The sequence below is a fragment of the Malus sylvestris genome, chromosome 9, assembly GCF_916048215.2.
Source record: "Malus sylvestris chromosome 9, drMalSylv7.2, whole genome shotgun sequence".
In the NCBI taxonomy this organism is placed as follows: Eukaryota; Viridiplantae; Streptophyta; class Magnoliopsida; order Rosales; family Rosaceae; genus Malus; species Malus sylvestris.
In genome coordinates, this window is record NC_062268.1 from 2,308,890 (window position 1) to 2,331,640 (window position 22,751).

General features: G+C 36.5%; 2 protein-coding genes and 2 long non-coding RNA genes across 22 annotated transcripts in view; 2 read left to right on the plus strand and 2 right to left on the minus strand.

Annotated features, from left to right (window-relative positions):
* LOC126583597 (uncharacterized) overlaps window positions 1–20,808 on the minus strand; it is a 37,670-nt gene extending 16,862 nt beyond the window's left edge. Inside the window, exon 1 of the long non-coding RNA XR_007609786.1 lies at window positions 20,599–20,808. This is a non-coding gene — a long non-coding RNA (uncharacterized LOC126583597). The remainder of the gene's footprint in view (window positions 1–20,598) is intronic.
* The window catches only part of LOC126583585 (senescence-associated carboxylesterase 101-like), a 40,874-nt gene that overhangs the window by 15,173 nt on the left and 2,950 nt on the right, over window positions 1–22,751 (plus strand). The window contains exons 1-2 of one of the 3 annotated variants that reach the window (XM_050248021.1): window positions 21,612–21,768; window positions 21,889–21,917. The exons of 1 other annotated variant lie outside the window; for it this stretch is intronic. In XM_050248021.1, the coding sequence (XP_050103978.1) occupies window positions 21,907–21,917 (11 nt within the window). In that variant the 5' untranslated portion in view covers window positions 21,612–21,768; window positions 21,889–21,906. Of the gene's footprint in view, window positions 1–21,611; window positions 21,918–22,751 lie in introns of those variants that run through there. One more of the 3 variants, XM_050248023.1, reaches the window with a different exon arrangement.
* Window positions 867–4,454, plus strand: LOC126583586 (senescence-associated carboxylesterase 101-like). 2 transcript variants are annotated; one of them, XM_050248026.1, is made up of 5 exons: window positions 867–1,004; window positions 1,125–1,153; window positions 1,832–2,192; window positions 2,479–3,045; window positions 3,265–4,454. In XM_050248026.1, exons 2-5 carry the CDS (start codon window positions 1,143–1,145, stop codon window positions 4,132–4,134), a joined length of 1,809 nt encoding a protein of 602 aa, XP_050103983.1. In that variant the 5' UTR covers window positions 867–1,004; window positions 1,125–1,142; the 3' UTR covers window positions 4,135–4,454. The 2 variants fall into 2 exon arrangements, with proteins under 2 accessions (XP_050103983.1, XP_050103982.1); XM_050248025.1 differs by lacking the exon at window positions 867–1,004 and having other exon boundaries at window positions 1,005–1,153.
* On the minus strand, window positions 8,350–15,918 carry LOC126583596 (uncharacterized). Of its 16 annotated transcripts, none has more exons than XR_007609772.1 (9): window positions 15,384–15,905; window positions 14,805–14,900; window positions 14,557–14,654; window positions 14,143–14,318; window positions 12,060–12,180; window positions 11,646–11,810; window positions 10,882–10,997; window positions 10,672–10,773; window positions 8,350–10,534 (listed from the first exon to the last, which is right to left on the minus strand). It is a non-coding gene; the product is annotated as an uncharacterized LOC126583596 (long non-coding RNA). The 16 variants fall into 16 exon arrangements; XR_007609779.1 differs by having other exon boundaries at window positions 8,350–8,819; window positions 15,384–15,904; XR_007609777.1 differs by having other exon boundaries at window positions 8,350–9,021; window positions 15,384–15,904.

Below are 22,751 nucleotides of genomic sequence, written 5' to 3' on the forward strand. Positions count from 1 at the left end.
TTTTTAAGAATCATTTACGAACTTAAAGGGAATATACTTGTTCCCAAAAGAAAATTAGTTCCAATGGAGTGTCTTATAGTATAATCTTTAAATTTAGATACTACGAATTAAAAAATCATTGTTAATTTCACAATGAGAAACCTAAAATAACTTTCACAACCGTTGTTTTCTCATCAAACCAAAGAGAAAAGTAACGGGACCTGCCCCATTGGAAGCTGCACAGTATTTTAGAGTTCCATCACGTGCTCACGTGCTAGGGACTTTCCCCGAAGAAAAATGGTAATCTACTATAAAACCAAGAGTAATGTTATCTACATACTTATTTTACTTTTAATACATCCATATACAATCCTTAATTGTAAGGTAATTTTGGCGGTCTCCGGGCAGTCCCTATATTATAGGGATTGGAGTTCCGATCCACCGGAAGTCACCAAGTTCTTAACTTTAAGGATATATGGTGGTAAGAACAAGTATAGGAACAAACATTGAAGATGCTCTAATTGCACGCACAAAACACCCATTCTTGCCGATGGTCCCACCCTGCGCCCCTTGCGCGCGTGCGAGCTTCCGAACTCAAGGATTGCCCCTTGTAATTGTAAAAGCAAAGAATAGAAAAAGACGACCATATTGTACTGCTGGTAGGTGAACTGGGAAAGAAACAGAACGGTCGACGGCCATACCCGAGCCCTCAGATTCACTAGTTAGATTACTTTGTAAATTTCTTTGCATCCTTCCGGAACGTTCAGTCGTTAAAATCAGCAATGTATTAACCTGCTCCAAATATTCATTGCAGGGAGCAAGAGGGAATAAATAATGCAAGTGGGAATAATTAACCTGAATTTTAACACGTAAACGTACAAAAGAAGACAAGGAAAAGCTTCGAGGTCTAGGGCCCTCCCTTTTTCTCCGAGAAACTTTCAGGAATAAGTTGCGTGGACGACGACCTAGACTTTGCTGTGCATCGTCGACTTGGGGGGAAGCTTCGTCGTGCGGCCTTTTGATTGGTGAGACAAAGACGTCCATAATATTTAATAACGATAGGATTGATTCGTATTCTATATAAAGAGAGATATATTGACCATTCCGGTATCCTCTTCTCTCCATCTACTGTGTGTTTTAAGCAGATCGGCAAAAGCTTGAAGATGAACGACCGGTAAGTCAACTTCGACTTCAAACTTCTCCGATCCTTGTTTTTCTTTGAATCCTTTGCCATGATTTTTCTTGTGTTGTCTTGATTGAGCGGAAAATGGTCTGGAATGGCTAAAAGTGTGTTTTTCAACTATCAAAAGTTCTTATGGTTGAATCTGGCAAAAAAAACTTGCAAAACGCTTTTAGATAGACGGTATAAGCTCTTTTCGGAGAAGCATGTGCTATGTCCGCCCTCTACAAGCACTTCTATATTTTCAAGTGCTTTTTCGAATAGCACTTGAGTATTTAATAAACATTTCTATATGTTCATAGTAAAAGATAAGTGCTTATGAGTAAAGTGAATCTTACGAAATACATTAGCTTAATAATCGTCCTTATAGTTTACCAAATTGCAATTTCATTCTTACAAGTATTTTGCTAAAGTGGCTTCGTTAGAAATAGGTAGTATTATCTACGCACTTATTTTTACTTGTCATACACGAGAGAGGATCCTCGCCGGATCCTCTTTGTGAGGATTACGGGAATCCTTCAATCACATCCGTTCATCGTACATCATGCGGTCAGTTTTTGTTAGACGCAAAAGTTTCAACAGAAGTTTCAAGCATGTTTGTTATTATAGTTGGATGCTATTTGCTTACACCCTCCATTTAACTTTGCTTCAATTTTTTGTTGGTGATGACAGAATTAGCAGTGCTGGGCTTGAACTAGCAAATGTGCTGGTGACTTCTCCTCCCCTGCAGCAGTCATGGGACGCGGTTCTTGATCAGATGCAAAAGCTCCCCCCAGCAGCTGATCCGAACCAAAAAATGGCCTTAGACATTAATGAAACCAAGCACTCAAACACCGCCATCATATCTTTTCTTACTTCACCCGTCACGCTTCACGATCAACAAACGATGGTTTCATCGTTGACTCTCAAGAATGCAGATTTTTCTCTCTTTGAGTTTTTGTGCGGCAAAAACATCCCAAGTTTCTCCGTCAATGAATTGGCAATCAATTTCTTCAAATTGAACCTGAAAAACCTCGATATTTGGCGAAAAAAGGTGCGTATTATTGTCTCTCTGGTAACTGATAATGTTTAATCGTTTTGACAACTCTTAATAGTGAGAAACAGTTAAAAAATCATAATTATATTGCTAGATTACTTTTCACTTAATTAGTTTGGATTCTTTGACAAACTGTTAATGTTAACGAAAAACGCTTACAAAACCGAGTTTAAGTGTTTTTTCTTTTACTATGAAAGAAGTTTGAGGAACTTATTTGTAAAGACTTCTCCGAATTGATTATATAGAAATTCAGTAATTGACTAACTTTTATGTAATATTTCAGCTGGTAGAAATGTTAGAAAGCAGCAAATCCTCACGGATAGTTATCACTGGACATTCTTTTGGAGGTGCTGTGGCTACCCTTTTCACCTTATGGCTGCTACAAAGCCTTGACTTGTTGAAAGCTAAACGCCTCCTTTGCATCACTTTCGGTTCACCCTTGATCGGTGACGAACAACTCCGACAATGTGTGTTGGAATTCTCAACATGGAGTTCTTGCTTCTTGAATGTAGCCTCCATCAATGATCCTGTACCTAAAGTCTTCCTAACTTCGCAAGGGAGTGGTTATAAGCCTTTCGGAACATTCCTACTGTGCTCCTCTTCGGGTGGTTCTTGCATTGAGGACGCTGATGCCATTTTGCAACTATTGGTGGAAACCAGCTCTCAGTGTGTTCAAAAACCAGTTCCGAATTCAGGGACTCAGTTGTTTGATTACGGAAAGATTTTGAATGATCTCAAGACTAAGGCATTGTCTAGAGATGTCTTTGAGTTGGTTGAAGAGGATAGAGTTCCACTTAAAGCTGGAATTAAAACACAGTTGGCAGCAATATTAGGAGTTCTCAGCTCACAGGTATCAAACTTTCAACACAAATATCTAATTTGATGATGATTTAGGGAAATGGTTTCCGCACAAACCTGTTTATTTCCATCTCTTGATTCTTCTTTGATTTATTTAATCCAAAGACTGGAAATAAACACGGGTGTGCAAGGAGAGAATATGAGTTTGCGGAAATCACATCCCACGTTTACTTCTAGTTACTAACTTTTCTCTCAACTCCTTTTGTAAAAGTCATTGCAGCAGCAACAACCCAACATAGAATTCGAGAGTCTGGTGAAAAAGATGGTCGCTCACGAACGTAAACTAGCGGTCCAGAAGACGATGGTTTACAGTTCTTTCTTGAAATTGAATGAGAATAAAAAGTACATGGCCAACATGGAATGGTACAAGAAGGAGTCCAAAGACATGGAAATTGGATACTATGACAGGTACAGAAACAAGCGTTACCGGAGTGACGTTATTGCCGAAGAGTTCACGAAGAAGCTCTCAATTTATTGGCATGACACGGTTACAGAAGCTGAAAGCAAGCCCCAGAAAGAAGGAGCCACAATGCGTATCCGTTTTCTTTATGGTGGAACGAATTACAGAAGGATGATCGAACCGCTTCACATTGCTGAGTACTACAAGGAAGGTGGAAAAAATTACAAAGAGAAAAGGCCTCGACATTTCGTTCTTTTGGAGCAATGGTTCGATGAAGAGGAGAAAAAGAAGAAGGAAAAGAGAGAGAGGGAAGAAAGGGAGAACCCGCAACCACGCAGCGCAAGCAAGTCCAACTCAAAAGCGACGAGTGTGGCTACAAGTCTGAATGATGATTCTTGTTTTTGGGTGCACGTCGAGGAAGCGCTTATCTTGTGCAACGAACTAGCGAGGAATCCAGATGGCAGGCAAAAGCTGATCGAATTTGAGCGTTACGTGCTGGATACGCTCAAGAATTTCGCAGTGACACCTGATATTTTCTTGCCGCAAAGCAGCTTCATGCAATGGTGGAACAAGTATAAAGATATTGTGGGAAGTAGCTACTCCTCGGAACTCACAGACGTCATGAGGCGTCGCACTTATCGCAATTATGCAGATGGGGTCTCGGTTCTTGCTGGTCTATAAGCCAAGATAATTAAGTTTTAAGCAAGCAATTAAATCAGATAAAGCAAGATTAGTTTTGCTGTATCGCTCATGATCTTCACAGAGAGACGGGCAGTACTTGTTGGTGCTACTACGTTTCAATATTTTTGTTTGTGGTTTCTTTTTGTTTTGGGCTCGAGCATCTAGCTCTCTTGTAAGAAAAATAATGTGTGGGGGTATTGTTTCAATTATAATGTTGTAATTTCCACTTCATAAAAGTAATGACGCTCGTTGTATTTTGATTTTACTAAGTGTGATAAGTACTACCTAATTAGTATTTGTAATAAATTGAGACTTACTTTTGTCGTGGTTTGTGTTGTATTAATCTTCATATGAACCTATAAAGTACAAAAGCTTAATCTTGTAAATACATATTCTAGCAATGTGAAGAGTGGAATTAGGATTCAATGCTAAAGCAAAATACTTGCGTATCCCATTGTGTATACCCTTCTAGTGCGTTTTCACACAGCACGCAACGTATGATAAAGGAACAAAAAGGTATACACCTCGAGACAAGTAAGTCCCATGTGCTAGTAAATTAGCTTGGATGTATGGCTGGTTTGGTATTGCTGTGCTTTGAAAAAAAGCTGCTGTGAGAATAAGCGGCTGTGAAATAAATCAGCAGAGCGTTTGGTAAACTTTTTTGTAAAAGTGCTTTTGGAAAAAAAAGCAGTTTGATAGTGGGTCTTTTCATTAAAGGAGCACTGTAGTTCCGTGTGCTTTGAAAAAAAGCCAGTTTTCCAAAGCTGCAAATAGCAGCTTCAGCTTTTTCTTTTGATTTCAGCTTATTCTCACAGCAGCTTCCAAAATAAGCCCTTTTTTTTTAGTTTACCAAACACCTAAAACCCTCACAACTTTTTTTCATAGGTGCTTTTTTTTAAGCACCTCACTCCCAAACTAGGTCGTAATGTAGTCACGGGAAGCGTAAGAAACAAAGAAAGGAGTGTACAGCCTGGGACAAAGCACATATATATTTTACAACTACATGTATGTACTCTATGGGTGAGGCATGGCCTAAGGGGAAGGATCTCCATTTTTTTTCAAAAAATAGGAATTAGTTGTGAGACTCACTCCACATCGAACTTCAACGATCCGAATCATCTATTTTGTAAATTTTGATTCATAGATCATTCTTACAAAAATTCAAGTCCGAAACTAATTATCACGATAAAATTTGAATGTTTTATTAGAACAAAATGTTCGTCAATTTTTTTGAATTCAATTATATGCCTGTTTGGATCCAAATTTACACCATTGGCCCATGCAATCAAGGCCTTTGAGTGAGCATAGCTCCCAACCATCGGATGGAAAAGTGAAGATAATTTTGTTATTGTTGAAGGATAATATTATGATTTTTATCATAATAATTATCTTTTAATATGGATTATCTGCATCTTCTTAAACCAGATAAATAGGATGCGAATTATATCCTAAGCAAGCAGTACAGTTCGAATTGATTTGGGATGTTCGACGACACTTGGAAGCTAAAAATGAATTTGAAATTCATTTGATCAGGATGCATGCATGGATGGGTTTAAAGGTGATGGAATTATATGATGTGATAAGCCTAGGATTTGATGGTCTTGGATAATGATGAGATAAGAAACTTAGGTAGGCTAGGCCTTTTTTTGCATGGTGATGGGCGTTGTCATATGAGTTTGGAGTGATAAGAATTGATGATGTGAGCACAGTATGCTTGTCGTGTGAAAGGGCACTTCGAGATTTCAAAGGGACACCTGTTGTTCCTCTTGTAAAAGTCCACAAGCATAAGAAGACTAGGGAGATTTTTGCCGAAATATATTAAAGATAATATCAGTTATTGTTTTTTAGAGTATATTCGGAAAGAGAGATTATATTCACACACCTCAAATTACTTCTCCCACACCTTTTTATTTTTTTAATATTTTCTACACACCACTAACACTTGATAAAAAAATATTAAAAAATTAAAAGGGTGTGGGAGAAGTAATTTGAGGTGTGTGAATATAATCTCCCATTCGGAAAAGGCATCTATTGGATTGGCGATCAAGAAGACTTGCTATAAATACAGAGGCAGTGGCAACATGAAAAGTCCTCATCCAATTCAACACACAAACTGCCATGTACAAACTCTTGCTCTACGTGAAACCTTTCAACAACCTTGAGATTTTTATTTTCTTTTTCCCGCTGACACATCTTAAATTTTAATAAACAGCATTGTGAAGGCAACCGGTGAACATCTTCAGTTTGGATAAACAGCACTGTGTCATAGAACCATTCGACCGCGAAGCACCTTCAGTTTGGATAAACAACATTGCTCCGAGACCGACTGGTTACCTATCCAAGTCTCGGTCAAGAAGGATTTTCGAGTCCTTATTGGCAGATGTCATCTCATCAGCCTTCTCGACGAAGTGAGATGTTACCAAGTTACTACATTTAGCACCCTGAGAGCCGAATTTGATATTGAACTTCGCAGAACTAGCAGCCCTTCAGGCTCTAGAACCCGAAGGCCGAGACGTGTTCCTTTCTCGGCCACAGTCGTGAGATTCAGAAGTCAACAACACGCCCAACGCAACATCAACTCATTTTACTCACCGGTCGAGCTCGGCCGTCGAGTTGGCACGCCCTACACACAACCGAAGAACGTAGTTAGCTTTTTAATTGTTCGGCATGTGCGCCACGTAGGCTTGATAGTTTTTAGGTTGGAGAAATTAGGTTCACATCCTTCTTTTTGCTACTCCATTGATTAAAATCCTATTCATTTTCAATTTTTGATCAAGGTCATTGGGTATTAATAACATCATTAATCATTTGAATAATAAAATATTTTTATTTTTAAATATATTCCTTTAGTGTTAAAAATGTTAAAATTAGTATATTTATGTTTATGGCTAAAATTTTTATCATATATTTTTATTTTTAGTTTGTACCTCTTTTTAATTTGTACCCAATTTTCTTTTCATTTTTAATTTGTACCCATATATTAGTTTCTTTATGTGCCCATATTTTTTTAAAGTGTTATTTGTATTTGTACCCATGTCTATAACGTCACGTGACATTGTATATTTAATCAATTATAGAAAAACTACATATGGTATATTTATGTTTTATGCCTAAACTTTGTATCATATATTTATATTTTTAGTTTGTACCCACTTTTAATTTGCAACATTTTTTTAAATTTGTAGTATTTTCTTTTTAGTTTTATTTTGTACCCATGTATTAATTTCTTTTAGTGCCTATATTATTTAAAAATTCATTTGTACTCGTAATTTTTTAATCTTTTATATGTACCCTAATTTATTTATAATGTACCCATTCTTCTTTATTAATGTACCACTTTGTTATATGTGAAATGTACCAATTTTTTTAACATTATGGATACATTCTTTTGCCATTTATTATTTCTTATTTTTACATAGTTTTTATCCATTTATTCAAGGGAGTTTTAACGAAAAGCCCACGGTACTGTTCACTTTAACGAAAAACCACATTTTTACACTAAAAAGTCAAACCTGCTACTATTCACGTTAGCCTTTATTTTGTCCTTATCGTTAAAACTCAAAGTTTTTAAGCCCTTTTCATTAATTTTCCTTTTATTTTCAATCAAAATGTTTGAATTTTTTTATTGTAACTGTTTCTAATAGTATTATAATGAGGGATTTTAAATTTATAGGATTATAAATCTCATAAAATATCAAACAATAATGTCAAAACTATAAAAATATAAATATTAATTGTAATATAATGAGGTGTACAAAATCAAAGGACTTTGATCAAACTTTGAATACCATTATGGTTTTAGTCAAAGAATATTAAGGATTAGAGACTACATCCAAAGTATCCCTTTTAGGTTCAATAATGCCTTAAATATTTTTTAAGGAAAACTAATAAAAAAGGCTTGAAAACTTTGAGTTTTAATGATAAGGACAAAATAAAGGGTAAAGTGAATAGTACCAGGATTGACTTTTTAGTGTAAAAATATGATTTTTCGTTAAAGTGAACAGTACCAAATGCTTTTCGTTAAAGTTCCCTATTTTTTATTTGACTAATATTTTACAAAATTAATCAATGAAAAGCAACTTCAAAAATACACGATTCAAATTGTTAAAATTTAATGTGGTGCCCTTCCCTTAAAATGACGTGGTGATTTAGATAGACACTAGAAATTAGGCTCGTGCGTTGCCACAGGAACCAGCTTTTTCAGACGTAATCGAATGAATAAATTCAACACAATTATGAACAAACAAAGGGATACATAAGTGAATGAAATCGATAAAATAAGCAATTTTGCTTTTATATACATTCAAGTGAGTTGACATATAAACACATTGTACAATGAGTGGGAAGAAACTGAACGTCTTTGATTAGAAAGAGATGGTTTCAAAAAAAGTTATGTTTCCTTAAGAAACAAAAGAAACATTTAGTTCACATATATAATGTGTCATGCAGTGTAGACGGCCATTTCAACAGATAATTAAAAATAGAGAGTGTTGAGGACTTGTTCAAGTAGTTAATTTTGTAACCACAACTTTTCAAAGGCAAAAATAAGCAGAAGGTTTGTTTCCATACCAAACTGAAGAAACAGATGCAAGCTACAATTTACACATATTTTGCCCCTGCAGTTAAGACAGCAAAATATATGCCCTGCAATCTACGTACCTCACTTGTGCAACATATGCCTTACACTGGAAAAACATCAAAAATTGAATACAAATTTGTAAATCATGGACAGATTTTGTTTTACATTTTTATAATCAAATCAAACGGCAATGTAGCACGTAAAATTACAAACTTGAAGCAACCAAAGAGCAAAAATTAAGATGTAGAGATATCCTCAAACTTGCAACATATTGTATGGAAGCTAACCGTAGAGGTTTGTGAAGCAAACTGCGGCATGAGTTGCAGTCAATTGAACAAAAATATAGTAGTTCAACTAAAAATGCATATAAACACATTTAAGTTAAATAAATTCAACACAATTATGAAAGGATACATGAGTGAATGAGATCGATAAGATAAGCAATTTTGCTTTTATATACATTCAAGTGAGCTAGCATACAAACACATTGTACAATGAGTGGGAAGAAACTGAACGTCTTTGATTAGAAATATATGGTTTCCAAAATAGTTTTGTTTCCTTAAAAAACAGAAGAAACATGTAGTTCACACAAATGTGTCCTGTAGTGTAGGCAACCATTTCAATAGGTAATGCCAAGAAAAGGAATTAAAATATTAGGCATATAAATGCAAGCTTACAGAAACTTTGTTTTTGTACACTTTCTTCTCCCTTGAATGACAGTTTGTTTCTTATCTAGAAAAATAAAATGAGCAGGTCAATGATACTCACATGTGCAAAATGCTAATCCTATGGTCTAAAGCTAACTGAGTTTTTAAATGTAAAATCTCTAATTTCACTGCATTTGGATTGATCACAGTTCGTGACTTGTTAAACTTGATATCTCCTTGTACATTTTGGGAACTTGACAGCTTAAAGAAGTGCTCATAAAAGCAAATTACACAATATCTACTAAAAAACTTAGAGAAGGGACTCAATTAGTCAACAACCAGGTGCCTCACACTTAAATATTAAAGACCAAAGGGAGAAAACGAAGCCAAACTCTTAAAAATTCGTTGGCACACATGCTTCATTGGCTCAATTGAATGTATAATACAATAATTCGAACAATAGCTCAGAAACAGTGCTAAAATTCCATTAGCACTAATCACACATTGTTGGAACAGAGATCCTAGCAAAGCTACACCAATTAAATGACAGACTAAAAACCACAAACAGGAAAAAAGGAAAAACAGAGTTATCAGACAGCATGATTCAAATATAATTTTATTAGGGTTTGTAAAAGCACAACTCATCCAGCACTTCGAACACACCGTGGGATTTAAAGACCATAGAGTAACATGTTGGATTCATCATTTTTTGAGAAGAGACAAACCTTTCATTTAAGCTAACACAAATTACATATCAAAGGATAAGGAGTACGCTCTAAGAACAGACGGAAATAAAACAAACACAGAACAGACATAACTATCATACCAAGAAGCCCCCAGACACTTACTATTGGCTTTGATATCAGTTTTACAATCTGCCTTTGATATCAATTCCACAATTGGGAATTGATATCAATCTTAAACCCCACAGGTTATTCATGTTTGAGAAGGCATCAGACATGCCCGTCAAAATCATTACCAAGCTTAGATACTTTCAGAGTACGTGAAGTGGGGTCACTTACATTCTGTATCAAAAAACCTGACAGACGCCAATGAAATTTTAATAGCGGAATTGAACCTAATTCATTAACTGTGGTTCGTGCATGGTCATGATGATATGAGGTGAATCGCTCTCTAAAATCAGATCTCGAAGAACCCTAACAGAAGCCAACACCTTGGATGAATGAATCACATTTAAGTTGAATAAATTCAACAGAATGCATAAATTGCCTTAAGATCTGCTAAACTGAAGTAACAAAATGACAAAACTATACAAATTACAGACCAGAAACAAAGCTATAGCTGACTGACCTTATGCCAAATCCCTCGAGCTCTTTTTCAATTAGACGCTTGTGAGTTATTGGCTTTATTGCATCAAGAACAATTAAAATGCAATTGCATGTCCTAGCAGTGCTGATAACCAAAATATTGTTAGGACAACAAACGGTATCAAAGTTTTCATCTGAAGCTATTTTGACTTTATGCACACTGAGATGAAGAACCAATATATATTAATTATACCTTTGGGATATTTGGGTGGTCAAGCTTATGCCAAACATCAACCTCTTGCTGAAACGACGCCCGAAGAGCAGCAGTTTCGGCTATCCTCCCCCCAATCCAATATCTTTAATTTTTCACTATAATATCAAGAATACATAAAGCCATGAGAACAATATTGATAAGAAAAATACAGGATAACCTACGGTTAGGGGTTCATTATTCAATCAAATAACACCGCTGTCTTACACTCAATAAAAAAATTTATGTATTTCTAAATTTGTACATGCACCTAGGCAAACAGTCACATGTATTCTTTTTCTCCAATGAAATAAACCCCCCCCCCCCCGGGAGTCTAATAACGATGAAAGTGATTGACCCCAAGAACCCCAAACATGCCAGTCCTAAGAACACAAAGCATATAAAAAACAGTTAACCACACACTTAAGCACATTTGCGTCTGCACAGTGGCCATTTATTAGGTCATAATACACATGAGTAAACCCTAAAACACAAAAATCAAAGTTACAAACTTTCAATACAAACCAATCGAGAATGAATTTATACCACACATTCTGGCATAAAAGAAAAGAAAAATCAATACTAATATTTGACTGCAAGCAGATCTTGTGGGACTACTACAAATAATATAAACCAGTAGATTTCCGTAATAAAATATAACCACAGATGAATGAAGGGCTATTAACTTAATATTTAGAAATAACCGTCAGTCCCTAGCTATTATGCATGCCACTAATGAAAGGAGGGATCACCATTTATTAAGGTACCTGGAATTCACCAATACCAGGATATTTCCAACCATGTTGTTCAGGATAAGAAGGATATTGTAGCTCTCCACACGGACCTAATCCAACTTCAATTTCTGATATTATTCCTTCCTCAAAAAACTCATCAAATTCAACTCTGAAGCTCCTCAAGTGGTCGAAGTAAACCTGCATTGGTTCCATTATAATATAACAAAATAGAAACTCTCAGCATTAAACAATAAGAATGCATAGGGTCTGATTCTTAGAGCATACAAATTCTTAGAAATATAGAACATATAAGTTGGAATAGGTTTAGCAATAGTTTCTTTTTAAACATGAGTGGAACATGTAAAAAAAGACAAATATAGGAAAGGAGATATGACAATCCATAGAAATAAAAGACCAACATAACTAAGTAATTCTAGAATACTATACCTCAACAGCAGTGCGGCCTCTTAAAACCCGCTCTTTATCAATTCCCCAAGTGAGACATTCAGTGTTGCGTTTCCCTTCTTTATTAGTAAAATATATATATCAGGATTCTTTTGGCCCATTTCTGTCACCCAGTGAGAAAGAGGAATAAGTACATCATCCCCGACATCGCCTCCACACTCGTGGAATGACATCACGACCTAAACCAATATACAACAAGACAATGCACACCATATCCAACATGCATATTCAAAGAAAATATGTAGCGCAGAAAATCTCTCTTTTTTGAAATGAGTTTTAACTGAGTCTCACAAACTAATTTACAAAAAAGAAAGCTATCAGTGGGTTACTTTTCAGCAATCTACTCAAGACTATTTTTCCCCTTACCTAAGACAACAGTCAGAATAAACTTAATTTATATACAATGCAAGCCAAAAGAAGCAACAATTGGTATTCAACCTCACTTCCAGAAAATTACTCAAAAGACAATGAGATAAAGAGTTTCAAAAATATGATGCATATTTCAATCGAGCCTCATTAACAACAGAAAATACAGCAGCACAAAGCATAACAGAAACTTGGAAATGGAAAAGGAACCTGCAATTAGGCTTCTTCAGAAGCAAAAATGGCATTATGGAACCCAGAATCAGAGAGAATCACAGAGAGAGAGAGAGAGTGGAGTGAGCCGGTCTGAGCAAAAATAAAGATACTGAGCTTTAGAAAGTAGGAAAGGATGTTGTTACCATCCACTAATTGTATTGTTCCATTCAGTAAAGCAACCAATGCAGTTCTAGGCTCATAGTTCCTATTCACATTAACCCAAGAAAATTGAGCTTCAAACTGAAATTTAAAATCAACATTGACCCAAAATACAACTTCAAATCAAATTTAAAATTTATATTGGCCCAAGAAATAAAATTTGTTCCGCTTTAAACTCAGAAATTCGAAACCAACCCATCACCTAGAAAAGTACCAAACAGCAAAAGAAAAGGAGGAGAAAGGAAGACACCACATTTTGCAACCCTTTGAGTTTTTGAAGTCTAAATCTTTCCTCTTCTGCTTCTTCAATGCTTAAATTTTTCACTCACTGACTATTGTCTGCCATTCTTCTTTACTCGGCTTTAAAAATAATTTCCATAGAATAAATAAGCAACAATTTTCTATGAATAAAAAGAAGTGGTAAGAATTCTCCCTCAGAAAATTAAAAAAAAAAAAAAGAATGCTCACAATTTTGTCTAGCAAATACTCCAGCTTTGTATCTTCCTAACATAGGATTTATTTTTTTCCTGTAAGAAAGATTATTCTCTTGTTGCCCGTTGGAATATAAGGGAATGTATATTATTTTCACATTTGAAAATAACTCAAGTTTCTTACAATAAAAAGTAAAATTGTTTGCAGTGTGTCTTTGCGTACTAACAATGCGAACCCCAAGTGACAATGCAATTTCCCGTTCTAAAGCGAAGGAAAAAGAAACGAAAAATTGAAGAAACCAGCCTTTTTGTTCAGTGTGATGGCTGACAATTTATCTAATGGGAATATGAATAATTGTGTTACTCGATACAAAGTGCAAATAAAAATTGAAGAAAGCACTTGAAGATGAAATGAAGTGTGGGTAAAAAAAAAACAAATGAAAATTGAAATTGAGATATATGAACAATGAAAATTGAAATTGAGATATCTGAACATTCATTCTTAGAGATGGAAGGGGAGAGAACAAAAGATACTAATCAGCATATTGCCAACATATATCTCAGAAACCACCAGATTAGTTGTAAGGTAGATTGTTAAAGCTGTTTGAGAAACTTTCGTCTACAATATTATGAAGGAATGCAAACTAAGTAATTGGTAGCTGAACGAAATTTTGGCAAGGATTTACAAAGTAACTCTATGAAATTCATCAATAAATCATCTATACAGACGCACATGTTCCCAGTCACAATGATTAAAATCTAAAACATTTATTCATGCATTCGTGCAAGGGAAAGAATGGACTCAACCTGGTTTCTATCAAGTGTCAACAAAAGAACACAATTCAAGTTGCACAAAGCCAAATTAAATGCATAAGTGAGATAAAAATTGAGCATACCGCATGATAGTCCTCAATCTTCATCAACCGTGAATCATGAATTATGGATATTATTCAGACCACGAATGTGTAAACCCTCCAATTACGGTTGGTAATCGGGTTCAAAATAATGTTTGTAGAAGTGTGCTGATTCCTTGAATAAAAAGCAGAGTCTGCACTATTCTCACTTTGTCACCCTAATCAATTAAGTCAAATAAGGAGCACATTCATCATCCATATCAGTCCATATAAAATACGCAAACATTAAAAAAAAAATTCAATCTTGACCATTTTTGCTATGCGAAACTGACGCTTAATTCTTTTTTAAGAAATTAGCATAATAATACACAAAATTTACTTGAATTTAGTCTCCAATTGAACAAAGGCCACAACGATATAAGAATTGAATGAAAGTGGTATACAAAATCAACTCACATCATCACCACCCATCAAAGGAACACGGAATGTGGGGATCATCACAGCAGTTCCCAAGGCCAAAATGTAGTGCTGGAAACCCAAAGCAATTGTTTCCCCTGTTTTCAAAACAAAAAATGAGAACCAAATTGGGGAAATTTTAAAACCCAACAAAAAAGTCGAGATTTGGGTTTGAGAAAAGATGAATAATAAATGAGAAAAGGTGAAAAATAAACATACCCTAAGAGGGATTTGAGTCAATGCCTTACCCTAAGCCTTGGAGTTGGTCCATTGCTGGATGGCTTATCTCTTCTGGTTTTGGAGCTGCCATGGCTTCTGCCCAATTCAAAACCCTTAATCTGCCTCTAAATCCAAAAGAGTTTTTACCAAATGAATCAAAGAACACTGATTTGAGAGAGAAATTCTCCCTGGGTTTTGTTCAATGAATACAAAAATGGAAGTTATTTTTACCAATTTAGAGAGAGATTAGAGTCTATGACAATGAAAAAAGCACAAAAGAGAAAAAGCTAATGGATCATGGAGGTAAAAGAGGACTGATGACCACACAACCCTCTCTCTTTCTGTCCCTCGAATTGCACTCTCCCTGTCACCGCGGCCCATTCCCTCAGAACCCTACCCCCAAAGTCCTGCTCAACCCTCTAGTACGAATTGGACCTTTGCTCCACCCGAAAAATATTTAAAATGTTCTTAAATGACTACTTTCAACTAAAAGAGTAGAACCAAATCAAAACCAACAACTTTCAACTAAATTGCACAAAAGAGTCAAAATTTAATTGCTATACAGAACTATCGGTTCAATCGAAAACAATCAGAATTCGAGACCCTACCTCCTCCATTCTCTGAGAGCGAAGCCCTCCTCAGGCAGCATCTCCGACGGCGCTGGCAAAATGGGATCGTCGGACCCGCCAAACCCTCCATCAAAACCCTGACCGTTCGATTCGGGCCTCAAGTATCCCTACTGGTCGAAGCAGTAGCAGAAGAAGAAGATGAGGAGGAAGACGATGGACGTTCATAATCGAAGAGTTCGAAGGGATTTACCTTTGGATTCTTCGGCTTTCAGATGGAGTTTACTTGTGTGTGGGCCTGCAACTTCGTTTGCAGGCGTGATGTTTCCATGGAATTTCTCTCGGGTTTACATAGACAGCAAAGCGAGAGAGAAAGCTTTTGCAGAAGGGGAATTGTGTTTTGTCGAGGTTTTGAGTTGTAGGTAGAGCTAACGAAGGGAGATGAGAGAGAGAAGTGGAGCGGCTAGGGTTTGAGTATGGAAGAGATGAAAAATGGAGAGAGCACCTGTTTTGGCTGAAGCACGGCTCACCGAACGAAGAATAAAGAGGCGGTGGCAATTTTGTAAATAACTCTCAATTCACTGTTCATTTCTACAGTGCCATTTCCCATGCTTTCTTTAGACTAAAGTAATTGTCAATTTGCCATGCCAAATATTAGGAAAGTAGAGTGTGGACATGGGAAGAAAACCCAGCTTAGATATGGGACCCACATGCACATGCAAATGCAAATGCAGTTGTCATCAATCTCAATAATTTTCAACAAACCTTTATGTTTTGATTCAAACAGTTTCCCACTTTCGTGCTTTTTGCTTGGTGGGCAAGGAGCAGTTTTTTCTCTTTACTTTATGAGTTTAACTGCCCATTATTATTATTATTATTATTATTTCGAAAATTAAAATTGGTTTCAGAATTTTCTTTTCAATTTTTGGTTTTCAAATGAATCTTATAATGTTTATACGGTCAAAATACATTAACGTGTGCATGAACAAGGAGGAGCACGTCTAAATCGAGAAAAAATCTAAATTTTTGTATGTGGTTCAATATTTTAATGAATAGAGTATTAGGTTTTTACCTATGCGTTCCGTGTTCAAAACTCTCCAATTTTCTAAATTATTGTAATAATTTCGAACATCCCTTAATAATATGGTACAAATTTATAGCTACCGTAATGTTCCAATCAAACAAACAATGACATGTTTACATTTTTCAATACGTGACATTATATAGTTAAATTGATCACGGTGCTACGCGGAAGAGGATCCTCTCTGGATCCATTTTGTGGGGATCCTAGGGATCCCTACATCATAATCGTTCATCGTACATTATGTGATCAGTTTTCGTCAAGTACTATTTGTGTTTTAATATTAAATAGAAAAAAGTCAAATGATTTTTAACCGCATAATACACGATGAATGAAAGATATGAAGATCCGTAAGATCCCTACAATTTGGATTTAGATAGAATTCAAATCCGTGCTACATGACAACAAAACCATTATATATAAATTGCTCTCTAAAATTATCTCGACATCGTCCTTTTTTAAGTCAGGTATAGCACACAATTAGCCCCTGGATTTGAAAATACAACTGGATCACCGCCATTTATACGATTTAATGGAACGCTAGTCCGAGTTGGACGGGGCCCATTTCCTTCCTAATAAAACAGCCAAGTTGATGTTGGACTGTTGGATTGGTGATAGTGATGAGCTTTCAGCGCGCTGTTTAACTTTAACGCTGCATGATCCATCACACGACGGACAATATATGTGCCAGATACAACGTTGCACCTTTTAACCTTTCTACCCAGTATCCACCTAATTATCTCAGCCTCCATTTAATGTCAATTTAATATCTACAATCTTTTGCTAATAGTTGGGGGGTTTTCTTAACTAAGTTATCTGCGACTCTATAATGTGTACAAAACTGTGCAGGATTAACCACAATCGTACAATGATGACTGAACTCTGAGAAATATTCCCAAATGGACCACACTTAGGTGATTCTGGACAAATCTATGTGTGATTGTCACACTGTCAAATAATTTTAATCAGATTTAAAAAAGATTTCGTGTTGTTGAACCAAAGTTGTAAGAGACTAGAGGAAGTCAGTCCTCGCTAAGGGAAGGAAAGGTTGATATTGGTGTCACGCTCGACCTTGTCGAGGGGGATGAAGGTGCGGTCGATTCAATACTCGGATTAACCAAAGAGTGATATTGTCTACACACCTTCTTTTAAGTATCACACACTCTTTGTTAATTTATGTCATATGATCATCTTTAATTCATTCGATTCGATGACAAAAAATTAAGAGTTGTGTGTGAAAGGTAAAAAGAGGTTAGCAACACTCTTAACTAGAGGTGGCAAATCAACACGTTGGGTTGTTAATGGGTACTCATTAAGACTCATTTAGTTTGATTTCACCTTACACCATTATCACCATTACAAACCCCACCTTTATATTATGATGATATCAAATTAAACGAGTCTTAACGGGCACTCATTAACAACTCAATGTGTTGATCTCCACCTTTACCCTTAACCAAATAATGACGAAAGTTTGACATTTCATATCGTCTTCTCTCATAAGCCTGATAGTCATAAAATAGGAATAAGGATCATCTCCGGATCCTCTTTGGGAGGATCCCGATGATCCGTGTATCGTGTCTATTTATTGTACATCATGCAGTCAGAAATCATTTTAAATTTTATTATTTAAAATTGAACACAAACAGTATTTGACAAAAACTAATCACACGAGGTACGATGAACGGACACGATTCACGGATTCCTGGAATCCCCACAAAGAGGATCCAGATTCATAAAATATGGTATAGAGTTAGACCAAAAGCGACATAATTACACCACATGGCAATGTGACATTCAAACCAAAAAATACTCATTACTCTCAAGTTTAAAGAACACTTAGCTACACTCAATATGTACCGTGATATGGATAATGTTATTAACACCTAGTTTTACTTTCTACATACCTGGTTAAGTTTTGGCTATTGATTTTTTTTTTTTTCAATTCATTCGATGAGATAACCAAAAATTAAGAAGAGTGTGTAAAAACTAAAAATAAGTATGTGAATAGCACTACCATGTGACAATCCTGAAATTGAACCTTTTCACATTGCAATGCATAATCTTTTTTATGCAGTTAGATAACTTTAGGGTTTAGGTGTGATTAATTGAACTATAACATGAAGTGATAATAAATTACTTTCCCACTTAACTCGTCAATTATATAACTAATTTAATACTTTACTTAATTACAAGTGATGTCTACAGTACTAGGCTCGGTCCACGTATGATTGACTTTATACAATGTCACAGTCATAGTGGTATTGAAGAAATCTGAATCTGGCCGGATCTTCTTTATCAGGTTCTCGGAGATTCGTGAATTATATTCGTTCATCGTATATCGTGCGGTTAGAAATTATTTTAAATATTTTTACTTAAAATTAAATACAAACAGTACTTGATAATTGATCACATAATATACGATAAACGTACACGATTTACATATCTCTAAAATTCTCGCACCATCTGGAGAGGACCCAGTTGGGTATTCAAGGGCAGAAAAGTCGTCCTCCTCACTCACTCCATAAGATAGGGGCATTTCCGTCATTCCATGTGCCTTGATCCGAAGTTCAACCCAAAATTTAAGTGGGCCGTCGATTACTCCTAAGCACGATTCCCGTGATTGACGGTGGATAGAGTGCCGCGTGGTCACTCCCCCCCGGTAAATCCATCTCTTCTGCTACGAGACCTCACTCTCTATTTCTCTCTCTCTCTCTCTCTCTCTCTGTCTTCCTCCTCCTCCGAGCTTCCAAAAAGCTCATTTCTTCCTTCGAGCCACCGCCCGCCAGTTGAAGCAGTTGCAGAAGCAGCAGCAGCCGCAGAGAGAAGCTAAGCATGGCGGCATTCCTCATTGTCCTCCTCACATCTCTACTAGCTCTCACCACTCTCCCCGCCGCCGAATCCCGACTCTACACCAACTACTACCAAAAATCGTGCCCGAGATTCGCCCAAATCGTCCAAGACACCGTCACCAATAAGCAGATCATGAATCCCACCACCGCCGCCGCCACTCCCCGCCTCTTCTTCCACGACTGCCTCGCCAACGGCTGCGACGCCTCCATCCTCCTCTCCTCCACCCCCTTCAACAAGGCGAAGGAGAAGCTCGGCGTGTTAGGGATTCAGACCGGAAGGCGGGGAGAGATTAGGCACAGGTGTCGATATCAACCTCTCATAGAACAGAGAAGCAGGAACTACTCGCTGTGCACCAGATCATAAATTGGTCCATCCCTGGTATGCGTTTTAACTCTTCCCTATTAGGTTAATATTTATACTTCCATTATTTAAGCGAATGGTCTCTTGTTCCGGCTTACTTCCACATTTCTCGGTTTTGCTCCCACATTTCTTGGATTCCTGGGATCGTAGAGATCGTAACCATTATTCATACATCCGTTTTCGTTAATTACTATTTATATTTAATTTTAAATTTTAAATTTTAAAATAATTTTTAATATATGATGAACGGTTACGATCGTGCGGGATCGCTACGATCCTTTTCCACATCTCTTGGATACTAGTTGAAAACACACTTATTTACTCAAGTAAGGTGAAAAGGTTGTCAAGTATCATACTTGATGGTAGATACTTACAGCTGTCCGACGTGAGAATTCCGTTAATCTTTGTAAGTCCTTTCTCTTTTCTTTTTGGAAAATATTTATCGGATTGTTGGAGAAATTTACTGATATACATTGCCCAGTCTTTTTGATAATTTTACTGCTCATCAGAACAATCTTTTCTAGCAAACCCTACTGACAGTTTTTATCGTTATTAGGTCCGGAATACAGGAAGCCGGATGTAAATTGGTAACAGCATCAGCCACTTCGGAATCATGAGTGCTCAAGTTGTCTTTGTGCTTTTGCTCTTTGCTCTCACGAACATATATACGAAAGATATCGACATTGGTTCAGTTGACCGCTCCTCTCGGAAAGCAATGTAGGTCGTGTTAAATTGGGACTTTGGGCATCAAAATAAGTCACCAGTGTTCAGGAAAAGCCAGCATTAACGCCGCTAAGGCGCACCTCTTGCGGTCTTCTGCAGTTTTTTGCCCTTTATTCCTGCAACTGCTGATTGCTCGTACAAAGTTCGATTGAAATTTAATGAGAGTCAGAGCAATGGGATTTTCCAAGTGTTCCCCAAAGATCGCACAACGTTCGATTGAAATTTTGGCACTCTCCGCACGTCTTGATTAGTTGATACGATTTAACGAGTTATCCCGTTTAGATATTCATTGATCAATTTTGTAACTAAATTTAACAGTACAAACTCCTTTTTTGGCTGTCTGAAATATTTGATTGATCAATTAAATGTTACTATCTTCCATCTGGAAACAATAAAAGTCGGCCCTCTATTGGGAGAAATTTTTGGCCGCGAACGACCATACCACATGGCTGTCTAAAAACATTTTTAACCGGAGTCCCATCATTATTTTTGAAGACTCATTTACGAACTTAAAGGGAATATGCTTGTTCCTAAAAGAAAATTAGTTCCAATGAGAGTGTCTTTATAATATAATCATTAAATTTAGGGACTACAAGTTAAAAAATCATTGTTAATTTCATAGCGGTTGATCTAAATGGTAAAAAAACAAAATAAAACCCCAAAAATACTTTCATACCTCTTGTTTTCTGAGCAACAGATGAGAAAAGTAACGCCATCTGCCCCATTGGAAGCTGGTATTCTAGAATCCCATCACGTGCTGGGAACTTCACCTGAAGAAAGTTGGGATTCTAACATAAAACTAAGAATAATGCTATCTACATACACATCCCTACGCAATCCTTAATTGTAAGGTAATTTTTGGGGTCTCCGGACAGTCCCCTATATTATAGGGAATGGAGTTCCAATCCACTGAAAGTCACCAAGTTCTTAACTTTAAGGACATACGGTGGGACGAACCAAGTATAAGGACAAATATTGGAGATGCTCTAATTCAACGAACAAAACACCCATTCTTGCCGATGGTCCCACCCTTCGCCCCTTGCTTGCGTGCGAGCGTCCGAACTCAAGGATTGCCCCTTGTATTTGTGCGCGCGTGCGAGCCCTCAGATTCACTCGTTATATTCCTTTGTAAATTTCTTTGCATCCTTCCGTGAACGTTCAGTTGTTAAAATCAGCAATGTATTAACCTCCTCCGAATATTCGTTGCAGGGAGCAAGAGGGAATAAATAATGCAAGTGGGAATAATTAACCTGAATTTTCAGGAAGCCGAGGAAAAGCACCGAGGCAAAGGTCTAGGGCCCTCCCTTTTCCTCCGAGAAACTTTCAGGAACAAGTTGCGTTGACGACGACCTAGACTTTGCTGTGCATCGTCGACTTGGTGGGAAGTTTCGTCGTGGGGCCCTTTGATTGGTGAGACAAAGAAGTCCATAATATTAATAATAACAATAGGATTGATTCGTATTCTATATATAGAAAGATTGATCACATTCTGGTATCCTCTTCTCTCCATCTACTGTGTGTTTTAAGCAGATCGGCAAAAGCTTGAAGATGAACGACCAGTAAGTCAACTTCGACTTCAAACTCCTCCGATCCTTGTTTTTCTTTGAATCCTTTGCCATGATTTTTCTTGTGTTGTCTTGATTAAGCGAAAAATGGTCTGGAATGGCTAAAAGTGTGTTTTTCAACTATCAAAAGTTCTTGCGGTTAAATCTGGCAAAAAAAACTTGCAAAACGCTTTTAGATAGACGGTATAAGCTCTTTTCGGAGAAGCATGTGCTATGTCCGCCTTCTACAAGCACTTCTATATTTTCAAGTGCTTTTTCGAATGGCACTTGAGTATTTAATAAACATTTCTATATGTTCATGGTAAAAGATAAGTGCTTATGAGTAAAGTGAATCTTACGAAATACAATAGCATAATAATCGTCCTTAAAGTTTACCAAGTGCAATTTCATTCTTACAAGTATTTTGCTAAAGTGGCTTTGTTAGAAATAGTTAGCATTATTCACGTACTTATTTTTACTAACAAGAGAGGATCCTTGCCATGAGGATTCTCGTCGGATCCTCTTTATGAGGATCTGGAAATCCTACAATCACATTTATTCATCGTATATCGTGCGATCAATTTTTGTTAGATATTATTTATATTCAATTTTAAATAAAAAAAATTATAATGATTTATGACCGCACGATGTACGATGAACATATATGATTGGAGGATCCGAGTCCTACACCTCTTAATTTTAGGGTCGGTAGATCAAATGAAGTGAGGAAGATCAATGAACAATAATTAACAAGGGTGTGTAGGAGGTGAAAATGGATTGGGGAATAACACTTTGCTAGAAATATGATGAAATTTCTATAGAAAACTAGCTTGTTTGAAATATTTTTTA